The sequence below is a fragment of the Syngnathus typhle genome, linkage group LG4 (assembly GCF_033458585.1).
Source record: "Syngnathus typhle isolate RoL2023-S1 ecotype Sweden linkage group LG4, RoL_Styp_1.0, whole genome shotgun sequence".
NCBI classification, from domain to species: Eukaryota; Metazoa; Chordata; class Actinopteri; order Syngnathiformes; family Syngnathidae; genus Syngnathus; species Syngnathus typhle.
Genome location: NC_083741.1, coordinates 17,114,290 through 17,131,522, shown reverse-complemented (window position 1 = coordinate 17,131,522; position 17,233 = coordinate 17,114,290). Strand labels below are relative to the sequence as shown.

The following is a 17,233-nucleotide window of genomic DNA, read 5'->3' as shown; positions in this document are numbered from 1 at the left end:
AAAGTAATAATTAAAGGAAAAGTTACACTAGTAGTGCTTTCCTGAATAACGTATTGCTACGGTTAGCATTTTGGTCTTTTTCTGCATATTTCAGCTGTAGAATGCACACTATACAAGAAGTAGGGTGAAAAACGATTTATAACTATATTTCTGCAAGTTTAACATGAGCAATGCATGCACACAACTCATTTTTAACGGGGACTCACTAAATGTTTACTCTAAGATTTGGCTGTAGAAAACACGTTTTGCGACATTGCATGATTTTTTAGTGCAGATTGCAACCGAACAACCTAAACATGACCTAGATTGAATCGTGCAAAAAGAATATGTTAGAAACACAAATCCATATAAACACATGACTCACCTTTTGGATTCATTTGCATGGACTTACTCTATTCTGCATTAGCGTAATTCGCTTTACAACACTCAGGAGCCTCTAACCGTGCAGAGTGGGAGGAGAGGAGGGGCTGTCACTTTATTTAAAACCCCAAAATAAAACAATCATCAGTCTTCTTGAATACCAAATTGGTCACACTCTGAGAAGAGGTATTACACAAATTGAATAACAAAGAAGAATAAAAGAAAAAGACAGAAAGAAAAAATATGTATTTTTATAGCACCGGAAGTTACCTGTGATCGCTGGGGCGTCAGCTGTGTTTCCAAGGCAACCGTAAACGAACCCTTGAAGTAGAAATGGCGGAGCTCGAGCGGATTCAAACAGTGCTCGAGGAGTTCCAAAGGCTCCGGTTCTACAAAGAAAGGTATCACTAAGTTAGATGCACGACACAAAAAGCCAGTCTAAAAGTTGATGCACATGAGACAACTAATTCAATCAGAGCTACGCTAAATATGCCCACACGCTTAAATTTAAGTCAATTAAGAAAAAAAAAAAAAAGATCGGCAGATTCGGAGTAGTTTTGTTCACCAGATGCAAATTTAGACGCTGTTGATCTGTCAACCTATATGTTTCTTTTAAACAGAAGTATTAGAGAAAGTGGTTTTTTTCTGCTTCAGGAAAGTTGAAGCAACTAGACAGCGGGAATACAAGGGCGCTGTCCGGCTTCAGAGCTGGTTCCGAGGCTTCAGGGTGCGCTTATACATCAGGTAATGCTTTTACCAAGTCTTCATTTGTCATGTGACAGATTACTGCGTTTTATTTCATACAAGCACACCCATTTTCTCCATATCCCCCAGGGCTTCTAAAACATCTCGGCAAGCATGGCTATGTTAATTTACAGGGAATACCCTGATACTGGCTCACTCCCATAATTGTAGGACTTGTGGATCTTGGTAAATGGCCTTGAGGAATAAATGTCGCTTGCTCCAAATGTGTTCATTCCGTGCCTGGTCCGTTCTGCGACCCGGGCACCATTCTGCAGGGTCAGCAGACAAACTTCCAGACAGTAGGTTAATTCAGATTACTTTAGTTAATTGATCAATACGTTAAGTGGATAATTAGCAACAATTTTAGCTGCTTAAGTGCAACTCTGGGGTTGTGCTAGCCCACTATAAGCATTGATTTTCCAGGTGTCTAAATGGTCTTTTGGAAATTGATGGCCTCATTGGAGGTGGAGATTTGCAATGGACTTGCATTTAGAGCATGTTTGAAGATGAATACAAATGTGCGCCGCTGCATAAAGGGGGAGAAAGGCTCATCGGGAGTGATAGTAAGGCCTGGAGGAGCAGCAATTTTCTAACCGTTCGTGTGTGTGCGTGTTACATTAACGATCCTGTGACCTTTGAATTCAATTCCTTTACATCATAACACTTGTGAGCAGAAAGCAAAATCACTGTTTTCCTTTCTTTTCAATAAAAGTGGCATGAGTTCAGTTTGTAATTGACCCCCACTCTTTAGTCAACACCTAATTTAAATGAATTTCATGGAGGATTGCCATTTTTAAGCCTTTTTCATTCTCATTTGCAGCTCTCGCCGACGTGTTTTAGCTTTTATTTGACACACCAACAAAGAGATTCACAATTTAATTTCAGATTTCCTCCCCATTTCAGCCGCAAAAAATACCCATCTAATCCTCTTCCCAATATGACTTTATGACAGGCATCTGCACGAGAAGGCGGTCATTATCCAGAAGATATGGCGGGGCTTCAGAGCAAGGGCACGTTACAGACAAATGGTGATGGTAAGCCAGAACGAGGAACAGCTATAGATGTATTGATTTGGTTATGATAGCATGCATTAGAATTCAATTTCTATATGCCTAAGTCCCTGCATCTGACCTTAAGAAATATAATTCACTCATTACACATTGGTAAATTAGCACTTAGGAAATAGGATGTAATATGCGATGGAATTTTATCTGCATTGCAATTCCTGGAATGCATTTCGAACGAGTGCTGTGAGGTAAATGGTGGTAGCGGAAGTGTAGGAGAAGTGTGTATGTACGTGTGTGTCTATATGTGTGTATTTGTGTGCTTTAGTAAAACAAGGCCGCCTTTTCGGCATATTGCCTCCAACTGCTTCTTAATTGAACAGATTGTTGATACCGGATCCAATACCCAGCGCTCTCACATATAATTTTCCCCTGGATTGAGTTTTGTAAACGTATCACAACAAGCTATTTATCATGCCCCTAAATTGACTGTTTGCTAAAGCATAACTGCCAGCCGCCATTTGGGAGGCGTTCAAAAAAACGGGGTAGACGGCAGCGAGGGGCGCTGAAATAAACGATGAAGGATGTGTCACAACGCACATATGGGCTTAAAAAGAGCCAGTTTGGGAACAGACGAGCGCTCATTTGAATCACTCACACTTTTCACAGTTTGGAATTAGCCCACTGAGGTTTCATTTTTCTAATCCATTAAAAGGTCCAGTTCAGGAAAAAAAATTCTCGTCGAAAGCATCAGAGTGTATATAATGCGTTTTAATTAGCTTGCTAATAGTTTGCCTTTTGACCAGGATGTCAAATTGTATTTAATCAATTAATTAAAATTTAAAATTATTAAGTAAGCCATCTTTTACACTACCACTTTTATTCATTGCTGTTTTCTTAACTTTCCGCCTTGCCCCTTTCCTGTTTCCTCCACTCGCAAAGCTGAGAGGAATTACAAACAAGCCAGAAGTTGTGCAGGCAGGTTAATCAAAATTTTATTACTGATCGTCAGGACCAGAGTCCACCTATTGAAATCTTAATTCCTTCTTATATATATATATATATATATATATATATATATATATATATATATATATATATATATATATATATATATATATATATATATACACTCCCTCAACTCACTATTGTGGCATATGAGTTGCACAAAAGTCTCATCTCCAAACAACAAGCTTGTTTGTTTGTTTTTTTAAAAAAAGTTATGTTGAGATATGGATCCGTTTTATGGACGACTCTAAAAATGTGACCCCAGTGGTCGGGCCCGTCCATTCGCTGCGAATGCCCCGGTGCATATTCTCTGGCCTTTTTGTGAGTCTCTTCTGGCAGCTCTGTCATTGATTATGAAATCCAGAGTAGAGCGTTTGGCCGTCATACATCTCCATTAGCTCGCTGCTTCGGCGCCATAGATTTTCCTGGCCCTTGCGTGTGTTGGTGTATTAAGAGAGCACTGTCCTCCCCTTGATACAAAGTCCCCCTAATCACTCTCTCTCTACCTCCATACCTCCCTGACTCTTTGTCTTTTTCCGTCCCTGTTCTCTTCCTCTCCTCTCTTCTCTTCTCTTCTCTTCTCTTCTGGAGTGGCCCTACCTGTTCTGCCTATGTGAAATGTATTATGTATAAACAGCTCTTTATCTTTGAAACCTGCTGTGGACAGATCAGAGGGCTGCGAGACAATATGTAACGTCATCTTTTCCTTTTGTGTTCACAGGAAGCATATTTTGTCATGAAGATCAATTTCTACAACGAGATGGCGATCAGGGTAAATATCGGGACACTGAATCACGAGCCTTCATTGTAGCAAAATTACGCAAAAAATTAAGCAAAGCCAGGTTTAATGCGTAGGAAAGTAGCTCAAGCGCAGTCGTGTTCTTCTCGGCCAGTCTGATGCTCAAGGGATTGTGAGCAAGTGCTTTGTCCTGGTGAACCAGCGAAGAGTTGTCCTGCAAAAACTCACATCTCTCACTGAAAAAAAGAAAACACTGTAGAATTTAATTGTAGGTGTGAAGGTTGTTTGTCAATTTTGTAAGTATTCAACCTACATAAATCTCTAATTTTAAAAAAAATCAGGAATTTACATTGGATTGTGCTGCTGATAACACATCCATCCATTATTTGTACGATTTTGCTCTGTGTAGTCTTATCTTTCATTTCTGGTACATTTGACCTAATAACCTCCACTCATATGTGGGAATATTTTTTGTTCAGTAATATCAGTTGTCAGATCTCTGTTCTAGTTTTTATTAAACCGAGTAAGAGTGCTCAAGTGTTCCTATTTTGGGGCTTGAGCAGTCTCTATTGTTCAGCCACTCAAGCTTTGACTGACGTTTTTACGCGATACATTTGCACAGAAACCTTATCGTTTTTCACAATTCCATATGGGCTCTTCTTTTGGCTAACAGCTCCATTCTGTGTCATCCGTTAAAAGGTTTTACAGGCCAACAAAAAGAAAGTCTGCCAGCTTTTATTGAAGAGGTTGCATTGCTGACCAGCTGGACAAATGTTTGTCAGAGAAAGGATGGAAATTGAATGCTTTATGTTTTACACTTTTATTGGAAAATGAAATAACCAAACTTACCACTCAATTATCTCAGTAAATGTCACATGAAACATGATGACATGTATCCCGGAGTAGACTTTGCTGCTAGAGGTCACTGGGATAAAAGGTCAGGGGTTACTGTCACCATGTGGAGCGAAGAACAAGCTACTTAAGGTGGAGAAAAAGCCTCTTTATGACCCTTATAAAATATCACAGCTTCCTCCTTTAGAGCACAATAGCAATTTTAATGGGAAGGAAAGGAACGCGAATGGAGCAGGGAATTGACTCCGTACTTGGTGATGTAAGAAGTTTGAATCCCACAGGGGCCAAATAAGACTTTGCTTTGCAAAGTTAGTGTTTCACTTTTTGAGGTTAATGACAGTTTTGTCTGGATTTTGTCACTAAAGTCAAATTGAACATTATAGGAACAGTCCCGGCATTACCCTTGACCAAGGCACCGATCCCCAGAAGAGCAGTTACTTGAAAAATAAACCACATGTATCTTAAAATAAGATTATAAACGATTAGCGTTAGTGATCCGTACTAGACTTAAATGAAAGTTTCAGAACTTGTTTTGTTTTATGCACAAAACTTTGGATTGTGTGTGGCCTCTCACTTGCATTCTCTGCACATGCGAATAAGACTGAAATCCAGCGCCAGTGACCCTTTGCAAGAACGAATCAGTGAAGGGCGACGGTACTAGCCAAGCCTTCATTACCAACGAAATATTTGCTAGCATGTGAATGGAAGCGAAAACACACGGTGGGAGAAACAATCATCCCCGAATCCCCCTGTGACTTTTTCCTTGAATCGCTCTTGTCGCTCTCCTCCATTTTATGATGCCGAGCTAGCTAACGGAGGATAATGTATTAGTGGCGTAATAGAAACCAATGTTTACATGCTGCACCTCGGATTTGTATCACATTCAACGGCATCGATTTCACTTGTCAACAAAGGTCAGCAAGAACTCGAGAGGCGGCAATTACTTTATTTAAAATTATCTATTGACTAGCAGATCAATGCTAATTCTCATTTTGCTCTTTGTTGTTTTTCCCGCCCCATCCTCCAGCCGTCGTTTCTCCCATTCCCCTCGTCTGATAGTGTGATGATTCTTTTACTCGTGGTTGTTTTAATCTCCTAATTAGTCTGAAGGACGTCCAGCCTTCTGCCTCACAATGCTTCACTCTCATGTGTGGGTGTGGGTGTGAGGTGAGGCTAATCTGCAGCCTCCACGATCAATCTGGAAAACGTATGGAGCAGTGACAGCTGTCCATCCCACCTTGGCTTGTCCCTTTATTATGACAGTGAAAAAATGCCTTATGATATGTTGTGTGATTTAAGGCTGTTGGTCGGGCCACTAATGTTGCCATCTACTTACATAATGTGTTTTCTTTTATGCTTTTCCTCTACAGATCCAGAGAAGGTGGCGAGGATTCTTTGTGCGAAAGTACATCCATAGTTTCTATTCACGCAAGAGCTATCTGGAAAAAATTGCCAGGACTAACGGATTAGTAAGGTAAAGACGATTATGCAGAAAAGTATACTTTATATATTTGTGTATATATATATATATATATATATATATATATATATATATATATATATATATATATATATATATATATATATATATATATATATATATATAAACATTACAGTGATATTCTACTTTTTTCTTTTCAAAGTCTGCATTACCTCCTATTAATGGGACTGCAATTAGTTAACAATGAATATAAAGTGTAATAACTAATAGAGATAAAAAAGAAGACAAATTACTCAAGCCAATAGATGAACATATTGAGCATGGGCCAGAGCACTAAAAAAGAAATTGATCTCTTAAACAATTAAAACAGGAATAAGATTGTCCCATATTATTTCCTCCAGATTACTTCATATGATCTGATTGCTTACCTCAAACCGGCGTATGACGTACCAAGCAAACGAGACACAGTTAAGATCTGTCCTTGCAGACTCGATATTCCCTCAGAGAAAATATAAGGGAACGAAAGTGACAGAGAGACAAAGAGAGCGCTCAGAAGAGGGAAGGGAAAAAAATCCTCGAACGGCTCGAGGCTAAGGGAAGGGAGAAGTGAACGATGTGAAGAAATTAAAAATTAGCCTCTGATGTGAACCCCAGCTGCTGCATTAATATAACACCCCGCGCTTCAGGGCTTACTGCTAGTGCTACACCATCTTTTACTTCTGACAATAAAAAAATCGCACTTAGTTAATAAGTCACATGTTAACTTTGTTAATATATTTTACCGCTAAATATCTTTAGGCTTTTCCTAAAATTAAATGTGAATTTGTTAACATGTCTTGGATCACTGACTCCCGGCTCGCCCCCCACTCCCCAACAGCAGTTGCATCTTTTTACGAAGTTGAGAAGGGAGCATGTGAAAACCTATTAAGGAAGTCTTTCCACTTTCCTACAATAACAAACCAAGTCAGCCGGATACATCTGATACTTTTATTTCATGAATTCTTTAACTTTGGTCTGATCGAGTTGCTATGACTTCATCACATTGATAAAGCAGTACACATAATCAAATCTTGAGTTACATAATTTGCATATTTCAATCCTTAATGTTAAGAAATAAAAAAAAATGATTGACTTTAAATGGACTTTCTTAACTATTCTAAATAAAGCAGAACTATAATCATAATATTCTCATCTAATTTAGTTAACATCTCCAAAGCCCCTCCTCTACTGCAGTGGGGGGTGTTGAGGTCATTTTCTCTCCAGTTAATCACATGTTTATTTAGTGCCACCGAGGTCGTGATCAATTAATGCCGTGCGGGCGTTTATTCAAAACATCCTGTGAGCTGCTGAGCTCTTGGCTCCCTGATCAGTCATCCCGCAAAGGTCTGGTTTTTAATCCACCACTGTGCTCCTTTCCTCTCGCAAGACTGTACGTCTGTCCAGCACTCCAAATGAATTATTCAAAGTTGGACTAATGGTCCCCATTTAGCGCAGGACGATCGGCCATGCATGGTAATCATATTGGGGTATTGCATTCACTGCCTGATTTATTGCAGTTTACATGTTGTGCTTTTCAAAGGCTTATTTAAAAGTATTTTCCTTACCATTTAACAGCAATTGCGTTAAATATAATGATTACATTTTTGTGTCTTTAGCAGTCAGTCTGTCAAACACATTACAAAGCAACAGGTGTCACTATAACCCCAAGCATAACTATTCAGCCAATCTGAAAGATGAAGAAAGTATTTTTTCAGTGAAGGCATAATAACAACTAAACATGAAAAAGCGAAATCACACATGGGAACAAATAATGCAGTTGATTTTTTGACTCAATGTCATGCTTGAATACAAAGTTGGGCATAGTCACATGATCCATTCTGGGACGCTGGACGACTACTGATTTGTTAGTATTTGCCAGTACTTTCCAGTTTATTCTTAGCATCCTCGTTCAAAAAGATAAAAACAAAATGTTTTTTACAGGTTATTAGTCAATCTTTTTATGTTATTCATCTTGCTCTATATTTTATTTGAATTAGGGCTCTTGTATTTGCTCAATGTACGTGTGTAAATGTGTGTGTGTGTGTTTTTCTTTTCAACTGCCTGTGTTTGGTCTTACCACTTGATCTTGAATTCTTTATCTCCTGACCAGCATCACCTCTTTCTTCTTTTTCTAATTTTGCTTTGTTTGTTTCTTCCTCTTGCCCCCACCGCCATGGCCATCAGTCGAGCATGCTTGCTCACGCATCCTCATTCATCCTCGCTCTCCTTCTGCATAGCCTAATGAAGTCAAGACCCTAGCGCAGTCCCCACTCTGCCACACTTTTCCTGGGCACCCCAACAATTTATCACTTTGTCAGCGAGACACTTAAAGTTCCCGGGCTTTAATAAGGGCACACGGTGGGACAATGGGGGCAATTAGGAAAGCAGAGCAAGGCTGTTTTGCATATTTACTAAATGTGCTGGAGTCATCGCCGCTGCCACCAACACGGGCTGTTGGCTGCATGAATTATTCCTCTATCTGCCATAAACAGCTGGGTAATTATTACTGCCATCATCTGATAAATATTCTCCCCATGATGCCGCAACAACACAGGAACATTTGAAACTTATTTTACTTGAACTTGAAGAAATGCACCGACGGCGTGGCCGGGGTTATTTATTCTCCTCTTGTGTGGCGTCTCACATCCTGCAGCTACTTCTTCTCCTGTCTCTCTTTTCTCCAGCCTTCTTCATCGCTCCCTTTCTCGTGTCCCTCTCAAGGACATTGATGAAAGGCGAGCTGCTAGACTGGAGTGGGGGACCTGCACTGGCAACACTCCCCGCTTCTGTGCGTCACTCTTTCTTTTGCTGCTTCTTTCTGATCCAGTTTGGTGGAGACAAGTTCACTCCCTCAGTTTGATTGGATTTGTATATTGAGCGCGCGTGTGCGGTGTAGCATAATCTGGCTGCTGTGCTCTCCTTGACTCTTAAGAAAATTACTTTTGAGGAGGAAACAATGGAGGGACATGAGGACGGTCTGAGAATGTTTTAACTTTTTCAAGAGAAGCAAGGATTGAATGTTTTTAGGACTTTACAGATGGAGATGATCAATTTGTGAGTCACTTAAAAGGAAAGTCAGTGGGAAAGGCTCAATATATTGAGCTGGTCATTGTTTCAATCGGCTGGCCGACACCATTTTCTCCTCCTTGCCTGCTATTGAATCATTTAATTGGAGCAATTAAAGCAGCCAATCAGGTCACGTCTCCATTAAATATTTACAAGTTGGCCAATTAGTTGCACTGTTGCTGGCCTTGATGACCGCAAGTGTGGCCCGCTGTCCCACAATGTCTCAGTCTCTGATATCCCGTGAGCCCTTGACTCCCCATTCTGAACCAGGAGTTAAATTATTGAGGGAGAGCTGGGAAATCTAGCTGTACTATATTAGCCATTAAATAAGTGAACAGACCTGGGTCACGTCGGTTTGGGTTTCGGTTATTTGAAACGGCTTCAAGTGAGCTTGATTAGCTCCCGGATTCACTGTCTCCATACTGGATTATATTTTCCCCTGTTCAGTCATATTTTAACTGTCTTTGTATTTTTTCTTTTTTATTTCTGGAGATGAACTGGAACCTCTAAGTCAAAAAAGTCAAACTCATTTTTCATGCGGCATTGTGAAACCAAGTAATGTATAATTGTCTAACTGTACAGGCAGTTTTGAAAAGTAATATTTTAACACTCATCATAAACATTTTCTAGGCCTCGATAAACATGACAAACACCTAATATGATGAGTCAGACATTTTTTTTTCTTAATTATCATACACATTCAAAAAGAAGTTACCGTAAGTGTTATAGATCTGACCCAAAGTTTTGTTGGCATAAATGTGAGTCCACTTATGGTGGATGTCACACCCCTTTCTGCGCATGAAAAAAAAAAACAAAGAAAATGGAAAAATTGCCTGTGAAATGAACTGAGGGCACCTTACAACACTTTAATGTGACTTAAAAAGCACTTTATTCCCTAAAATGCAGGTGTTGTTTTGAACTTTCCAACCTATGGGGCCTTTCCAATTTCGCTTCCAATCTGTTAGGGCTTTCATTATTAATGCCTTGCTTCACGGTAATTTCCATTTGTGACATCCATGTGAAGCTTCCCAAAATTCCTGGTGGCAACCATAAGATTGGGGGGGGGATATTATCTCCCAAAATAACCACAAACAGATGAACCACTGCGATCGTGTGTTTCTGCTTATCGCTTTACCAATTTCCTTCCTTTTTTCTTTTATTTGCACCACTCATTCATTCACTTCTACGCACGCACGCACACACACACACACACACACACCAAGTGCATGTGCAACGTGCCGAAGAGGGCTAATGAGGGTTGTATGTTGTGTCGGCTGGTTGGGTCGACACAGATCGAGGTGCCTTCAGCCGTTACAAATCTGTTTGGCTTTTGTCCACTACACAGCAATTAATAACGTTGGGGCTGGGGGCAGAGAAACAAAGGTCACCCGACACACACGCACACACATACACACGCACTCATCCCATAACAATTTTCAATTCTGAACACAAATTCAGGAAAACCCTTTTGAACACTGCCTGAATATTTACAGCTGTTATTGTCTATTATTGGCAGTCAAACAGCAGAAATATTAGAGCACATTTATATTACAAACACAATTTAATGCATAAATGAACATAAATGCTTTCATAAAGTACCTTGTTAGGCGTGCACATTGAATTCTTATACGAATCATGCTGTCCCAGAGTAAATCGAAACTTTATATTTCACATTAATAAGTAATATTCCTGTTAGCCAAGGCGACAAATGGGGGCCAGGCAACCTCTATATTTATGCATACACGCACTATCATACATAAACATGCACAAAGTCTTAAACTACTTAGTTCGACACCTAAACACATACACACATGCGCGTGGGTAACGTTCTGCATATTTCATTTATTTTGTAATTTAATCTGATGCTGAGAAAGAAATGAAAATGCAAAGGCGGCGGGGACCATGTTGTGATTTCTTTTTAAATGCCACTAGCCGATGAATATATTAACCCGCCTTTACAGACCCGCTAAGAATATTCAGATTCATCTGTTGAGGTCTGTCATTGAAAATAGAAGTTGGCTAGAACAGTAGAGTGAGAGCAGTGAAAATTGACGAATTGTTGATGAGCGAGAGCCAAACTCGGAGCGGGATTGCTCTTGAAGAAATAGATTGGCTTTACGTGTGTGTGCGCGTTTCCACATTACTCTGATATGAGTGCTTTAGTAATTGTTTTCCAATTCCCACTTTTAGGTTATTACCCCCCTTGTAACAATACGTGAGGCTTCGTGATTGCCGGTTGGAATTGCTGTGTATGGGCTTTTAATGCATCCCATTTAAGCAGCTTGGCTTAACAGATGTCACAGACAGACCTGTCCTGGCTGTTGTGATGAAATATATTCATCATCCTCCCACTTATACCCTCACACTCGCTCACCCTCCAGCCCCACCCAACACCGTTCTCTTGTTTTTCTCCCACGGTACCTCTGCTGTCCCAGCCTCTTATTATCAGCCGCTTTTTCATTCATCTGAAGGACACTTCAGGGAATTACCCGCAAAGGCTGCATGCTAAATACAAAGCCACGACTACACATTAATTGTACTATATATGCTGCAATTTTCACATTTATTTATTAAAATGTAAAGCAGTTTTCTTATGCGTTCCATATAACTCATGCATAATGAGGCTTATATTTACAGAATTTGAACATGTGAAATCATTTTGTCAAAATTAGCAATGGGTTAGTACGGAATTCAGGAATTAGTATATGGCCTATACCGGCATTGTTTAAGGGTATCGGGTACTCATGTCGATGTCGATATCAGTCATTGATACCTAAAAAGAAAGACATCAATAAAGCCTCCTGGTGTCAGTGTCACACTCTTTGACTCATCATGTGCATCAGAAAAGTATTATCGCTCATTGTGTTTGTTGAAATTGAATGTATCATTCATGCGTTCTAGTGGTATCAGTACTTGAGTACTCAACAATGACGACGACTCTGTGGTTTCCATCTGGAAAAAAGTGGTATTCAGTATTCCCAGTCAAAATAATTTTGAGATATTGAATGTGATTGAATCATATGACACATTCGACGGTATCTATGAAGGTGCACCATTCTCATTATTTCCATTGGAACATCATATCTACTCAGTCTAATTTAGTCTAATCCAGTTTAAAATTGTTTGTCTTGGCAGAGATCTTTGACGATGTGTGACATAATCGAAATACATCTATATATACAATGTCAAAGATGCTGGTTTGAGATGAGTTTTGAATCTGAATCTGTGCTATCCATTTGTTTTTAGGAGAGAGATGGATGAACTTGAAGAGCTCCAGAAGCGAGAGAGACTCTGTCTACTAAGGGTGAAGGAGCAGAGAGCCAAACTCTACCAAGCTTACAGATGGCACCACCTACTCAGCACCGAGCAGGTTGGTCATGCACACCTTGTTATTAGATCTGGTCATGATGGAGGTTCCATGTAGTATCTGCTTTTGAGACTGATGTAGCTCAGTCTTTCATGATTGAGGGGTGACAAGTAAAATGGAAAGCTTGTTTTATTGTCTTAAGCATGCAGTTCATTGGGCATTTAGTTTGGAGGAAACGTTTTGGTTCTCCTGCAATCCTCTGCTGGTGTCTTCTCTTTCTATAGTTACTTTATACATTGTTGTCTCTTTTTCTGCATATGGCAGGGGACTCTTTCCCTTCATAGCTCTGACCTTGTCAGCAGTGAATAGATGGCTCTCCCACACAGTTCATCCTTCTGCACTTCTCGGACCCCGACCCACACACACTAAGAGACACACACGCACGCAGACATACTCACACATGTACACGGAGGCATACTCACAGCTTACCAAAAGGCCCCAAGTCCCTCTGACAGAGACAGAGATGCTGTGTTCTTGGGGTCAACATCATTGCTCTTCCCTTAGCTTGCGCGTTGCTACGGTGGGCTCGTGTGTGTGTGTGCGTGTGTGCGTGTGTGTGTGTGTGTTTGTGTGTGGCAAGTGACATGTTTGTGTTTTTTTTGCCTCTGAAACACATCTCATAAGGAGTTAGATAAGGTGTTCAGTCAATTTCAAAATTCTGTTTGTAGGATTAGTATAGAAAGTTGTGATTAGTTTTTATTTATTTATAATTGAATGAACTGAAGTGACTATTTGTTTTTTTGTTAAAATGAGTTCATCAATGTAAGAACACACATGATCTGCCATTGCCCAGTTTAATATATTTGTACTTAATGGAGTTTATTTTAGTAATACAAACTAAATCCCTGTCAATAACCTTTACTAATCAACTAGTCTCTAAATATTATTTTGAAAAGAGCTGAGAACAAGACACTCCTAATTTTCTACTTAAGCCCTTTTCTCATTTTAGGAGTGTCCTAAATGGCAAGTGGCGTTATTAGCATATAAAGTAGAGTCCTACAACTCAAAGCTTTGGTCTGGTAATTAAAGTGCATGCAAAAGGATCACTGTGATGTGAATAATTCTGGCTCAGTCAGGCCTAGTGGAACAAATCCACTTCAGATCTTGTTCATGTGTGTAGTTCTGCTTGTGTTACCAATTCCTGTCATCTGCTGATGTAAAGTAATGTGAACATGCTTTCTATCTCTTACCCTCACTCTGTCTTTAGCGACGAGGGGTCTTCAACTCTCCATTCAGGACGGCCCCCCATGAGATGGAGTTACTACTGAGGCAGGTCAAGTACCAGGCCCCAACCAAGGTTGTCCCTCAGGACTACGCTCATCTCACACCTGCAGCTCCAACGCTCCCCAGTTTTTATGGGTCTATTGAATCCCCGAGGAAGACATTGAGAGCCTGCTGTTCCCGTAAGCCCGTACTTCCCCGCATAGGCAGCACGAAACAGAAGGTAAGATGGTATTCAATCGGAATTGCACATCACTGAACATGCAAAGTATTAAATTCTTCCATCCAAGCTCAGCTGTAGTGTCGGAATGAGCAATTGAAAATTCCAAAATTCATATTTTTCTGGCCCCATGCCACACCTGTCCACAAAATTTTATTGATATCAATGTAGTCTTTTTGGTTTGCATAATTATGATTATAATCTGGAAGATGGGGCGAAAATCAGACTAAGCCCTGCAGTTATGAGAACAATAGTCTCTTCCTCAGGATTTCACACCACAACATGAATGTATAGAGAATATATAGTTTTTTTCTGATGTGGAGATTTAACAACAATAAAAACATTGAGCAGAATGACAAAAATATAAACAATATAAGTTTGCTATATTCTGTCCAATTAATGCTGACAGACCCTGTTTTCATTTCTTTTCATTCTTTCTTTTGCTCTCACCCCTTCACCCCTAACAAGCGTGATAACTATCTGGTAGTGATGGATAAGGTTGAGATGCAGGCTGAGGAAGTGGTCAGGCCAGGCCACTGATCCCTTGGCGATAGGGGCAAGGACAGGTTGCCCCACACCTGGCTCTCCCTCCGCCCCTCGCCCCCCACCCGCCGTTTAAAACGCCAACAAGGTCACCTCCGTAAAGCAACAGCACGTACCAGCTCCTTGATCTGTACTGTACTAATTAAACATTCGCACAAGTTACACAGTTATGTGAGCACTTACACTGGAGAATTGTGGATATGGAGAAATCGTGTTTAAATGATTACGCCACTTGAATCTCGTCGTACAGACAGGACATGACTTTTCTTCATCTTGCTCCCGCATAGACACGACTCGTCTTTTTTCATCGCTCCCTCATCCTCAGACGGGCTTAGATTTATTCTCAGTCTTTTTTCTCTTCACCCGTTGCCTCTCTCGTGCACTCACAGGAGGAGAGATGAAGAGGATTGACTTCTGCTTTTAGCAGTAAACCACCACCTGTGGGAGAGAGATCAGACTAAGAGAGATGGGAGAAGCTGAAGCTGTTATCATTAACTGATACTAGTTTCTTTGGTTCTCTCAGGTTCGGATCAGAGACCCCGAGCAGATGTGGGAGCAAAGTGGACTTGTTGCTGAGTCCTCTGTTGGTCTGCAGACCTCGTGCGCACACTTGGAGGAGGCTCAGAATAGGTTGCGACTCTACAGTAGCACACTGTGAGTCAAACGAGTCAATTTTTTTTTAACCTAGTCTGATACATTCACACATGGGCCACAACATTAGGTAGACTCCATTCATTTTAATTTATTATACAGGGAGAACATGAAAACTAGATTTTCCAAAATTAAGACTTTAGTGAATTCTACATTAAGTACCAAATGAACACATCCAAATCTGGTGATTATTTTAATAGTGCACATTTCTTATTAAGAGTGTCGCATGCTTTTCCGTGTAATGAAGGCCCCAGTGTGTGTGCGCACGTATGTATGTATCAAGTGTCGCTGCGGTGTATTTGTGACTTTGTTAAACACTTGATTAGAACCTCATTACTACTCACAGACTAATCTACTCGGCTATGTGTGAAGTGCTTGTATTAACCCTCAGCTTGATCTTGCGCACGCTGTAATTTCCCTGGCAACAGAACAAAAGACCACCCGTTTTTCCTCACCACTTTACTCTTTGTTGGTATTTAGCACCGCTTCATTCAAGCAAATGAAGCTGCACGGATAAGGATGCAAGTGTCTGACATGGAAATTCAATGACTGTAGCAATGCCAGGTGAAATAACAGCTGGTGATTCAAACCAGTTCCAGTGAAGATAATAAATAGAAAAATATCAGAAACAGCTTCCTGTGATGCAGTGCATGCACTTCTACATCGCCGAAAACTTCAAACATATTAATAAATGTGTGAAAAAAATTAATATCTGTTTTTTGCTTTGTCCAGAAGATATACGCCACCATTTGAAACACAGCAGCAATGACATTCCATGTCCACGCAATGCCAAGACCTTCGCATACCAACAGAAGGTAGGTTGATAATTCTGAATACAAATATACTATATTTATTTACTGTATTTCTTGAAGTTCTTAAGTCATTATTGGAAATGAGATATCCAATGACTACACTGCTCTCAAGATAATGTGCACTTGGATAGAGTCCATTGCTACCTTTGTGGTTGACATGCAAATGCGTCCAGTTCACATAGATATATAAACAATAGATTGGGGTTAACTGCGGGGTTACCATGGCTCCTGCCTCAAGTGTAACACAATATTCTTCCTTGAAATAAAAGAGGGGAAAAGAGAGACTTGGTGCAGTCAAGCCCTTTCAATTGGAGTTGCACAAATTTGTCAAAAGTGACAGCAATTTAATAAATCGCTGCTCTCTATCACACGCGTATGTACACCCACCCACACACGCCAACGCAATTCCCAGTTATGCCCTCCATTGCCCCCTCTCCATGTATACGTAAATGAGGTGTATGCATGGCCGTGCGTGTGTGTGTGTGTGTGTTGCATGTCGGAGAGTAAAGAGTGTGTGCGCGTGGGCCCTGCGGTCTGGTCCAGGCATTAGGTAATTGACTGTGTCTTTGCTCAAGGCCTTTCATGGATCACCGTCCTTTATTAGCTCACTTCCCAGCATGCACACGCATACATATATGTGCATGCACACACACAAACTTCCCAGCAGTTCCACCCCAACCTCTTACCCCCCACTACCAGCAGCACCCAGACCCAATTGCCCGGAAACGAGGAGTGAAACAAGCGAGAGGGAAAAAGAGAGAGAAGAGCAAAGAAAAGGAGAGAACAGCGACACGGGAGTGAACTAACACGGCCCCGGGAAGTGGAGATAACTAAGAATGGGGATTGAGTGGGTGGATGAATGAGGTCTCCTGCAGCTGACAAATGGACCTGGACCAGTATAGTCTGTTCTGATCAGCTGGAGTCCGATTGAGTGTACATTTCCCTTTCTAAAAGACACCTGACCAGGGTTTGGGTTTGTTGAAAACAAAATGCTAATATTATGGCGGAACTAAGCACCCTATGGATTAAATATTTGATTTACTTGTATTTCCCAAGTCATAGCGATGTAACACAAGTGCTTTTGCAGGACGGTGTTGAGTAGATCTTGTTTCCCATCCTTGGCCCACTTCTATTATATTGCTCTCCCTCTGTTGTTTCATCCTCGT

The 17,233-nt window shown here is 40.6% G+C and overlaps 1 protein-coding gene across 1 annotated transcript in view; it reads left to right on the top strand.

Moving 5' to 3' along the window:
* The first annotated feature begins 680 nt into the window (after positions 1 to 680).
* spata17 (spermatogenesis associated 17) overlaps positions 681 to 17,233 on the top strand; it is a 25,972-nt gene continuing 9,419 nt past the window's right edge. Inside the window, exons 1-9 of the mRNA XM_061277250.1 lie at positions 681 to 761; positions 1,015 to 1,104; positions 2,057 to 2,138; positions 3,838 to 3,888; positions 6,078 to 6,181; positions 12,500 to 12,623; positions 13,828 to 14,064; positions 15,128 to 15,258; positions 15,988 to 16,070. Of these exons, the coding sequence (XP_061133234.1) occupies positions 694 to 761; positions 1,015 to 1,104; positions 2,057 to 2,138; positions 3,838 to 3,888; positions 6,078 to 6,181; positions 12,500 to 12,623; positions 13,828 to 14,064; positions 15,128 to 15,258; positions 15,988 to 16,024 (924 nt within the window). The 5' untranslated portion in view covers positions 681 to 693 and the 3' untranslated portion in view covers positions 16,025 to 16,070. The remainder of the gene's footprint in view (positions 762 to 1,014; positions 1,105 to 2,056; positions 2,139 to 3,837; positions 3,889 to 6,077; positions 6,182 to 12,499; positions 12,624 to 13,827; positions 14,065 to 15,127; positions 15,259 to 15,987; positions 16,071 to 17,233) is intronic.